At 43.2% G+C, this 11,081-nt stretch overlaps 1 protein-coding gene across 1 annotated transcript; it reads left to right on the top strand.

Moving 5' to 3' along the window:
• Positions 1-8,631: 8,631 nt before the first annotated feature.
• On the top strand, positions 8,632-10,531 carry LOC309488746 (fish-egg lectin-like). Its single transcript, XM_082157080.1, has 6 exons — positions 8,632-8,674; positions 8,787-8,848; positions 8,983-9,210; positions 9,322-9,533; positions 9,723-9,847; positions 9,943-10,531. The coding sequence occupies exons 2-6, from the start codon at positions 8,791-8,793 to the stop codon at positions 10,085-10,087; spliced, it is 768 nt and encodes a 255-aa protein (XP_082013206.1). The 5' UTR covers positions 8,632-8,674; positions 8,787-8,790; the 3' UTR covers positions 10,088-10,531.
• Positions 10,532-11,081: the final 550 nt, after the last annotated feature.

Raw genomic sequence — 11,081 nt, 5'->3', positions numbered from 1 at the left:
TTCTGGGTCTGGCTTTGTGAATATTCCTGGACTTCTGTCCATGATTGAAGTAGCAACTGATGGCAGTGTCTTTGGTGTCAACTCTCAAGGGAACTTATACCAAAGGTAAATAGAACCTTCGTCATATTAAACACTATGAACAAAAGTGATTAACTTTCTAATATAAATCAAATGCTACATTAAATAAATGATTTTTGCAGAACTGGTGTCACTCGATCCAACCCCGCTGGCACAGACTGGATCTCGATGGTTGCCTGTCCCAGTAACCACAAGCATGTGAGCTTTGACCTGGGATTTCTGTGGGTCGTCTGTGTTGACGGCTCCATCCATAAATGTACTTTATAGAGTGTTATGAGTCACTGCAGCAACAAAGGAGCTCAATCATTAACAGAAACCTCAAAGTAATGTCATTATTAATAAATCTAAAAGTTTGATTAATTTCTCTTGAATCAATAAAAAGCATTATGATAGCATCTTAATGTTTCTTTGTGTAAAATTGTTGAGTGGTTCTCCAACTGAGAAAGTGTTTTATTTCTTATGTCTGATTAGAAAACATGTTTTGTCTATAATTTCTTTAGTTTATAACACTTTTAAAAGTTGCAGGAAGTTAAGGATTAAGCAACTTGTTTGTGCAGCTTCAACAGAGCAAACATTCACCTGTTTAACTTAATTTGTTTCTTTATCTGTCACATTAATTTCTATATACATACCACTAATGTAGCAATCTGTATATTAATGGCTGTAACACAGTTCGTTGTTGTGGGAACCGGCGAACATTTAAAGACTTTATAAATAAACAAATACAAAATTAAAGGCAGCTGCATCTCATGGACGACTGCTGCCACATATAATAAAACTAACATAAGTCCAGGCCTGGCCTCTCTCGTCCTTCACTGTCATTGCTCCTTTTATGCTTCCACTCCTCTGTGAGAGATACGAGACCAGTGCATTGCTCATCAGTAATCCCACCACCGGCCCTCAGCCTCGTCCTGCTTGACACAATGGCTTTATAAAAAATTTTTTATTATAATTTTTCATAAATATTTGTTTAATTTTAAAGGCAGGGGAAGCGCAGGAAGCAGGTGACGAAGTGAAAAAATATTTCTTAATGCTCATTTGTACACAATCAGCAAATGTTATTAGACTATACCAAAGCAAAAGCAGTGGAAGATTACGGCTTCACAACATCATTCTGTTGTGTTAAAAACCTTATTTGTCTCACACATGTACAGAGTTACCAAATTAACACTCAAAAATGCAGTCCTTTTCTCATTCAGACACGTTCTAAGATCCCTTGAGAGCCATGGCTTGTTATTACTAAACACCTGAACTATCTTAGAGGTGATTACAGTTTTTTCACAGAACTTGATATAGCCTGTGATTGTGTCTGTCAATTCATGATGATCAGAGCATGCGTCAAAAAACATGCGCCAATCCGTAGAGTCAAAACAATCTCTGAGCTCCTCCTCCCCATCCTCAGTCCATTGACGTACAGTTTTCAGGAGTGGTTTTTCACGCCTGATTTTCTGTCTGTATGTTGGAGGGAGATGAATGATGTTGTGATCGGACCTTCCAAGAGGAGGGCGACTCACTGCCTTATATGCGTCTGGGATGTTACCGAAGCATTGGTCCAGTATGCGAGTGGAGCGAGTGGTGACATACTGCTGCAGAGTGGGTAGATGAGGTGACAGCTAGGGTTGCCAACTTTCTGAAATGGAAATAAGGAACGGGATTGCCCCCATGGAAGAAAAATGTGCAAAATAACCCCTGAAATGATGACTTCTGGACTGGGCAGGTGCTTCGGAGAAATCGCAGAAGTCTTCTTAAGACGCAAGAAACGAGCCAAACACTGACTGACATTAAAGGAGAAGAAGTTCTGGTCTCACCTGAAGATGTAACACCACCCGGCATGCAGTCTTCTTCATCTTCTTCTATTCCCCTGGACAATGGTCATTCTGCAGAAACAAATGACTCTCCTATAATAAGATCATCACGCATAATAAAGAAACCTGATCGACTTAAAGGGGTGGTTCATTGTGATTTCACTTTTTTCATTTTAAATGTTGTGTAATGTTGCTGTTGATGCATGAACAGCATCTGCAAAGTTGCTGCGCTGAAAGTTCAACGTAAGCAGAGATATCGTCTTTTAAAAATCAGGAAGTTTAATGCCTACAAAAACGACTCGAATGGGACTACAACGAGATACTTCCCGGGTTTTATACGTAACTAACCCATGCAAAAAAGGGGGCATGGCCATAATTCTGCGGCTTTGACGAAGAGGAAGAGTTATAGTGGAGAGCTGTAGTAGCCATGCCGTCGAAAGTGTGTTATATTCACCCAGCTGCCAGGTCTTCTGTGTTCGGGCTTCATACGGACGCTGTAGTTCGTCAACAATGGCTAAAATTTATGTTTGATTATGTTCCTGAAAATTTCAATCGTAATAGCTCATGTGCTGCGCATTTTACGGAAGACAGCTTCCAGAATCTCCACGAATTCAATGCCGGATTCAACAAGAAACTGTTACTAAAACATGAAGCAGTTCCAACTTTAAAACCAGAGGCAGCAGTTGTTGGGCCACAACCTGTAAGTAAGACTTAATAATGTTTGCATGTATAATTTCAGACGTAATGTTTTAGTTTTATCAAGGACGTAAACAAATGCCAGCGCTGGCTTCAGTAGCCACTTACACGTACAAACGCGTACAAACATTTTGGACCTGAATTTGTAATTATGTACTAATTTTGTAAATGTATTTTCCATGTATATTTTATGACGTAATTTTTCGATTTGATCAAGAACGTAAACCAATGCCAACGCTGTTTGTTTATAGCCAGTTAGTTCGATGCTATTTTGTGTGTATAAGACAAACGTGTATAAAGTTCAAAAAATTATATGTAATCGCAACAGCCAACTTCAGCTGCTGAAGTTAAAATGTACTCGGTTACTAACGTAACCTGGGTTCTCTCTAGGAGAGGGAACGAGTACTTGCGTAAGTATCTTACGCTAGGGGAAAACCTCTTTTCCTCGAGATATTGAAGCCAAAAATTATCCTTAATTTTGCAATAATGTAAAACGCATTGCAGCAGCATGCAGACATGGGCGAGACAGCTCGCGCGCCCATTGGCTGCTCTACGGCAACTGCACCAGCCTATCAATAGAGGCCCCTCATGACGTTAGAACCAATGAGGGTGCTTCGCGCCCATTACGTCATGTCCCGCCGAAAGCGGGTGGGGCTAGGGCTATAAATAGAGGCTGGTTTGGTCAGTTTTTTCATCGCTGAAGCGAATCAGAACGTGACGCATGCACGGCAAGAGACGCAAGTACTCGTTCCCTCTTCTAGAGAGAACCGAGGTTACGTTAGTAACCGAGTACGTTCTCTTACGAGAGGTTCTCTCGTACTTGCGTAAGTATCTTACGCTAGGGGAACACAGTGCAAAACGCCGTGCGTGCTTGAGACATAACACTAAAGTCCCAAGGGCAGGTGCCCGGGGCTCATACAGTGCCTAATCACAAGGGACTCACAGAGAATCCGGGAAGAGGGTCTAGAATAGCATCATTCCTGTAATATAGAGCTCTGATAAGAGCATATTACATCAAGTGTTCCACACAGCCAGGGCGAACTCGGCCTGGACTGATAAATATGGGGGACTAATGCACTGCCCACAGAAGTAAACGGACGATCCGTGATCGACGCTCTAGCAGTTTTCAGCATCCTGAGCCGATAGCATCGGGCGGGTAATACTGAAAAATTAAACCGAGAGCAACCCAGCCTGTAAGGCGGGAACCTCGAGGTTATAAAACCTTATAAATGTAGACGGGGAGGCCCAGCCTGCCGCCATACAGATATCTTGCAAGGCAATCCCACTGGACCAAGCCCACGAAGAGGCCATGCCTCTTGTGGAGTGCGCTTTGACACCTATCGGGCATTGCAGGCCCTTGGATGTGTAAGCTAGCGCTATAGCATCAACTATCCATCTGGATAGACTCTGTTTTGACGCAGCTAGTCCCTTAGAGCGTCCGCTGAACAAAACAAAGAGCTGCTCCGTCTGTCTGAAAACAGGCCCAAACTCCATACACGTCGCGCTCACTGAGAGCGCTTGCAAATCCCCTATGCGCTTCACTGAAGCGAGAGCCAGAAGAAACACTGTTTTGAAAGACAAGAGTTTCAGGTCTATTGACTGTATTGGCTCGAATGGGGCACCTTTCATGGCTTCCAGAACCGTGGAAAGGTCCCAAACGGGAACTGAGGGCGGTCTGGGAGGGTTCAGCCTCTTAGCTCATCTAAGGAAGCGAATGACCAGATCGTTCCTTCCTAATGACTGGCCAAGCGGTGGTTCAGCGAACGCTGCTATGGCCGCCACATAAACTTTGAGCGTGGATGGGGTTCTGCCCTTATCCAGAAGCTCTTGTAAAAAGGAGAGAACCTCCGGCACCCCACAGCGTGAGGGTGAAGTGCCACTCGCTGTACACCAGCTAGTGAACACAGACCATTTTGAGGAATAGAGCTGCCTCGTAGATGGAGCTCTAGCCTGTGTGATCGTGTTTAACACTCCCGCTGGGAGGTTAACGGGTACCCGTTGATGGCCCACACATGTAGGGACCAAAGCTCCGGGCGAGGATGCCAGATCGAGCCGTTTGCCTGCGAGAGGAGATCCCTCCTCACCGGTATCGGCCACGGGGCGGTACTCGTCAGCTGCATCAGGACTGGAAACCAGACTTGGTTTGTCCAAAATGGGGCGACGAGTAGCACTGGGCATCCGCTCTCCCTGATTCGCTCTAGCACCTGGGGTAGGAGCGTGACAGGGGGAAACGCATAGAGCGGGCAGCGGGGCCAGACGTGAGCCAGCGCATCCCTGCTCTTGGAGAAGAATTCCTGACAATGAGCGTTCTCTTGAGACGCAAATAGGTCTATTTCCGCTCTGCCAAATGTCCTCCATAGCAGTTTGACTGTCTGTGGATGTAAAGACCATTCTCCTGCCGGAAGATTGTTTCTGGACAGTCTGTCTGGTCCCACATTCAGATGGCCGGGCACATGCGCTGCCCTGAGCGAGCGCAGATTGTGCTGAGCCCAGACCAGGAGGCGTTCCGTCAGCCTGTGAAGGATTCTGGATCTGATACCTCCTTGGTGATTTATATAAGCCACCACTGACATGTTGTCCGAACGGACCAAGACGTGGCGTCTTTTTATCTGGGGACAAAAGCGCCTCAGCGCGTTGTCGACTGCCATCATTTCCAGGCAGTTTATATGCAGAAGCTTCTCCCGTTCCGACCACTGGCCGAATAACGGTCTGCCCTCGAGCAGCGCTCCCCATCCCGAGGTTGAGGCGTCCGTAGACACCACCTTCACACTCGCGGAAGTCCCCAGGCTTACACCTGACCGGTACCAGTCGGTCACTGTCCAAGGTTTCAGAGCTGCGACGCATTTCTGATCGACCTTGAGGTGCGCGAGACCGGAGGTCCAAGCTCTGCGCGGCGCGCACGCTTTCAACCAATACTGCAGCGGGCGCATGCGAAGCAGACCCAGCTGAAGCACCGAGGATGCTGAAGCCATGAGACCCAGCATCCTTTGAAACTTTTTGAGTGGGACTAAAGCGTCGTGGCGAAAAATCTCTGTCATGCGCTGAATACTTAGTCTGCGCTGCGGCGACAGCTGTGCTGTCATAGACAGCGAGTCCAGATCTGTGCCCAGAAAAGATATTTTCTGACTGGGAGACAGCGAACTCTTCGCCCAATTGACTGTGAGACCTAAATTCTCGAGGTGATCGAGTAATATGGTCCTGTGTTCTATGAGCTCCGACTGTGATCGAGCTAGAACCAGCCAATCGTCCAAATAATTCAGCACTCGTATGCCTCGGAGCCTGAGGGGTGCGAGCGCTGCATCCATGCACATCGTGAATACGCGAGGTGCCAGGGATAGGCCAAATGGCAGGACTGTGTACTGATATGCCTGACCCTGGAAGGCGAATTTCAAAAATCGCCTGTGACGTGACGCTATTTGGATTTGAAAATAAGCGTCCTTCAGATCTATCGACATGAACCAGTCCCCTTGGCAAATTTGCGAGAGGATTTTCTTGGTCGTGAGCATTCTGAATCGTCGTTTCAGAAGTGCTTTGTTTAGTCGTCTTAGATCTAGAATGGGTCTGAGACCCCCGTCTTTTTTGGGTACCAGAAAATATCTGCTGTACATGCCCCCTTCACTCTGAGCTTGTGATAAGGGTTCTATAGCCCCTTTGCTCAGTAACTTCGCTATTTCGGCTCGAAGTAGGTGTGCTACTTCCTTTTTTACCGTAGTATCGATTCGCCGCTTTGCGTTGCGGGCGTCGACCGAACTGTAGCGAATAGCCTCTTTCTATAATGTTCAGCACCCAGTCTGAAACCCCGGGGAGCTCTGCCCACGCTTTCGCGTGAGTGGCTAGGGGTAGAATGATATCTGGGCTCTGGTCGCGACCTAGTGGCGAGCGGAGAGCAACGGTGTGCTGTAACATGAGCGCCGCGTTTGCAGCGTGTGAGACTGCTGTCGAATCACAACACAGGAACCGCTGGCAAAATCAGAACTCGTTACGTATTTCTGAAGGAGGGACTTCATAGAACAAGGAAGTCATCAGCCCGTTTTTAGGACAGTGAAAACAGCGGTATACAGATAAGTAAATTGTGTGAAAAATACTGTGTTTTTTTACACGCGAAACATGAACACATGTTATATTGCACACTATAAACACAATCAAAGCTTCAAAAACACAGGAAAAACAGGACCTTTAAAGCTATAATTTATAGACATTTTAAGAAAGAAATCATTTACCTGTTGAGAGTATGTTGACAGTCTGTTTAGTTCTAGCTGAGCTCCAGAACATCAGTAATGAGGTGACTGACAGTTACAGATTTGAAAAACAAAAAGGCGGGAATAAAGAACCCTAAACTCGAACACAAAGAACCATTAATTTCATCATATAAAGGCTTCTTCAGGACGATACAGTTCTAAATAGAACTGTTACTACGTGTAAAGAACCTTTAAAGAACCCTCTTTTTTTAGAGTGCACTTAGCATCAGTGTACTTTTTTCATTTTGTGTTGCAGCCGCGAAAACCTTTGTGGACTTAGTGGAGAAGCCTGAGGTGGAGCCAGAGAGCTGGAGAGCTTGACCACTGGAGGAGGAAGGACTCTGGGCGGAAGCAGATAGTCCATATAGTCGGACAGGACCGGCAGAGAAGGAGAGATTTCGAGGGTGAAGAAAAGGGTGAGACATGGATCTGCAGACTACAAATCAATCAGACAGTAATCCGTTCCTGGCTCTGGGATGGACTGGGCCACAAGCACTGACTCCCGGATGGATCTGGCGGTAGGCTCTAGGGGACGGAAATGGTAACTGGCTCAGGCTCCGGAATGGACATGGTGGCTGGCTCTGGCTCCATAGCGGGAGTGTGCTCTGGCTTGGGGGTCCGTGGCTGGCACGGGGCAGACGTCCTTTTCCTCTTCTGCCTCCCTAACAAATGGTGAAGGGTGATAGCTGTAAGACTGGAAAAACTGGAAGAACTGGAAGAGAGGGCTACTCTCTGAGAGAACAAAGGAAATTAACATTTGAACTCACTCTCGTGAAGGTAGCATCACCATTCGAGACGCAAGTCTCACCTCAGAATCATCTTAATCTACATGTCTTTCCCACTTCCCCCACTCTCTCTCTTTCATGCTGAGGTCACCTGCAATTCACCCAAAAATCGATATGGTTTGATGTGAATAATTATCATACAGTATTATACATGTTTGTTATCATTTGAAATGTCTCAGTGCGACTGGTACAAATGTCTCATTCCCAAAGTAGTAAACCAAAAGGTAAAAAGTTATTAAGAGTTTTAGGGATAACTTGTACACAAGAGGCTGTGTCTTCCAGGCAAATGGCATTCTGTTCCCAAAAGGTGTAAACTCTGAAGGCAAATTGCCATTGTTAGCAGATGTTTCCATGTGAAAAAAGTTTCTGTCTATATAATGAAATGCAGCAAAAGGCTCAGAGCGATTCATGCATTTTCTAGTGTCAAGGTTCGCATCTTCTCTCTTTATTCCAGAGCATTTGATGTTTTGTATCTATTATCTTTGAACTGATTATGAAATTGGCATTATACATTTACCTGACATAATAAATTGTAAACATTTGATTTTTATTCTAACAGACTGTGACATTATTTTCAGGAAAGAGTTAAAAAGAATAGTCAAACATTCGCTCACATTTAATGATGAACATATATCATTAAAACCTTTTCATTTATGGAGTCAGATGAAATAACAAGTTAATGCATATGAGAAAATGTATTTCATTTAATCAAAATACTTTGCCACGAGGAAAGACAGTAACACACAAAAACCTTCACCCGCTGACCGGATGCCTCCATTGGGCCAATTGAGCCAGGTTTACATGTCCAAACAAGAACCTACAAGAGATTGAACTAAGCTGGGGGTATAAATACACTGGGCAAACAAAGGAACTAAACTAGGTGCAGGTGACAGCAATATGTAGCTATAGAAACAAACGGCATAATCAGGCAACATATCAGCCCCCAGTCTAATCAGGCAACATATTTCGGCTATTTAAATGACCCCTCAATAGCATGTCAACATTGGATGCAAATGCCAAGTACCTGTATGTATCATTGAAGAGAAGAATCCACACTGACTGCTTAATTCTGGTCTGTCAAGAGAAAGTTTTCTTCATTTAATTCATGTTAATTTAGTGTTCCTTATGTTTTATTTTTACTCATATTGAACTAACTTATATAAATGATTTATGGTTATGAACAGAGCAATGAAGGTTTTTCAGAGTGTCCTGCTACTCTTCAGCTGCCAGTTCCTTCCCACTCTGGGTAAGCTGTAATGTGATTTGGAAACATCAATATATTAATCCATTTAAAACACTTTTTGCTGGTGTTTTATATAACAGTATGTAATGTATTTTGTGAGTGTCTATTTGTCCTCATTTTGTTCCATGTTTTCACAGCTTTAAACTGTGGAGTGACGAATGGCACACTGAAGCAGATAGATGCTGGATCTGGTTTTGTGGTTGGAGTGAATGATCAAAATGAAGTGTTTGTCCTAAATCATAATGTCTTCACAAAGGTTGGCTCGTCTCTAAAGCACGTCAGTGTTGGTCCTGCTGGTCTGCTCGGGGTGAATACAGCTGACAAGGTCTTCAAGTTGCAGGGTGGCCGCTTTGTGCAGCTTCCAGGTGAAAAGAGAAATTACAGAAATCAATACATGCTTAATCGGTCATTAATTTAAGACATTATCTTATTGTTATTCTTAAATCTTTCATCCAACCTGTTGATTGTACTGTTAGGCCTTCTCAAACAAGTGGATGCTGGAGGTGATCAGATCATTTCAGGTGTCAATGTGAATGATGAGATATTCTGCTTAAATATGGATGCTAATAACAAATGGCCATCCAGCAATATTTCTTGGGTTACAATTAATGGAAATCTGAAGTATTTCAGCTGTGGCCCGTACAGCTGTTGGGGAGTGAACAGCGCTGACCAAATCTACATCTTGAAGGTGATGTCATAATGTTAAATACAAGGGCATGAATTCAAGTTTAAATACACCAGGTTTTAACAAACTAGACCTCACACACGTTCGATTTTCTGACATAACTAAAGAAACTGGTGTGGAAGCAGCAAACGCAGTTATTTCATGTGACTTTATTATGGTTGACTGGTTTGTGTTTCTTTGGGTCTCGTGCAGGATGTGTCTAGTAATGTCTGTTCTGGGTCTGGCTTTGTGAATATTCCTGGACTTCTGTCCATGATTGAAGTAGCAACTGATGGCAGTGTCTTTGGTGTCAACTCTCAAGGGAACTTATACCAAAGGTAAATAGAACCTTCGTCATATTAAACACTATGAACAAAAGTGATTAACTTTCTAATATAAATCAAATGCTACATTAAATAAATGATTTTTGCAGAACTGGTGTCACTCGATCCAACCCCGCTGGCACAGACTGGATCTCGATGGTTGCCTGTCCCAGTAACCACAAGCATGTGAGCTTTGACCTGGGATTTCTGTGGGTCGTCTGTGTTGACGGCTCCATCCATAAATGTACTTTATAGAGTGTTATGAGTCACTGCAGCAACAAAGGAGCTCAATCATTAACAGAAACCTCAAAGTAATGTCATTATTAATAAATCTAAAAGTTTGATTAATTTCTCTTGAATCAATAAAAAGCATTATGATAGCATCTTAATGTTTCTTTGTGTAAAATTGTTGAGTGGTTCTCCAACTGAGAAAGTGTTTTATTTCTTATGTCTGATTAGAAAACATGTTTTGTCTATAATTTCTTTAGTTTATAACACTTTTAAAAGTTGCAGGAAGTTAAGGATTAAGCAACTTGTTTGTGCAGCTTCAACAGAGCAAACATTCACCTGTTTAACTTAATTTGTTTCTTTATCTGTCACATTAATTTCTATATACATACCACTAATGTAGCAATCTGTATATTAATGGCTGTAACACAGTTCGTTGTTGTGGGAACCGGCGAACATTTAAAGACTTTATAAATAAACAAATACAAAATTAAAGGCAGCTGCATCTCATGGACGACTGCTGCCACATATAATAAAACTAACATAAGTCCAGGCCTGGCCTCTCTCGTCCTTCACTGTCATTGCTCCTTTTATGCTTCCACTCCTCTGTGAGAGATACGAGACCAGTGCGTTGCTCATCAGTAATCCCACCACCGGCCCTCAGCCTCGTCCTGCTTGACACAATGGCTTTATAATTTTTTTATTATTATAATTTTTCATAAATATTTGTTTAATTTTAAAGGCAGGGGAAGCGCAGGAAGCAGGTGACGAAGTGAAAAAATATTTCTTAATGCTCATTTGTACACAATCAGCAAATGTTATTAGACTATACCAAAGCAAAAGCAGTGGAAGATTACGGCTTCACAACATCATTCTGTTGTGTTAAAAACCTTATTTGTCTCATACATGTACAGAGTTACCAAATTAACTTTTTAACAAAAATGTTAAATGACAACATTTAAAAAAAAAATGTTTTACATGTTTAACAAATTAACAAAATACCAAAGAATTAACATTTGCA

The sequence above is a fragment of the Leuciscus leuciscus genome, assembly GCF_965113295.1.
Source record: "Leuciscus leuciscus genome assembly, chromosome: 24".
Taxonomy (NCBI): Eukaryota; Metazoa; Chordata; class Actinopteri; order Cypriniformes; family Leuciscidae; genus Leuciscus; species Leuciscus leuciscus.
Note: the sequence above shows the minus strand (reverse complement) of the source record. Positions and strands in the feature narration are given on the sequence as shown.

Bases quoted from the DNA above. Each gene is read 5' to 3' on its own strand.
- LOC309488746 (XM_082157080.1), top strand. From the start codon at position 8,791: ATGAAGGTTTTTCAGAGTGTCCTGCTACTCTTCAGCTGCCAGTTCCTT. The intron at 8,849-8,982 runs GTAAGCTGTAAT...ATGTTTTCACAG, and splicing joins CCAGTTCCTTCCCACTCTGG to CTTTAAACTGTGGAGTGACG. The intron at 9,211-9,321 runs GTGAAAAGAGAA...TTGTACTGTTAG, and splicing joins CCGCTTTGTGCAGCTTCCAG to GCCTTCTCAAACAAGTGGAT.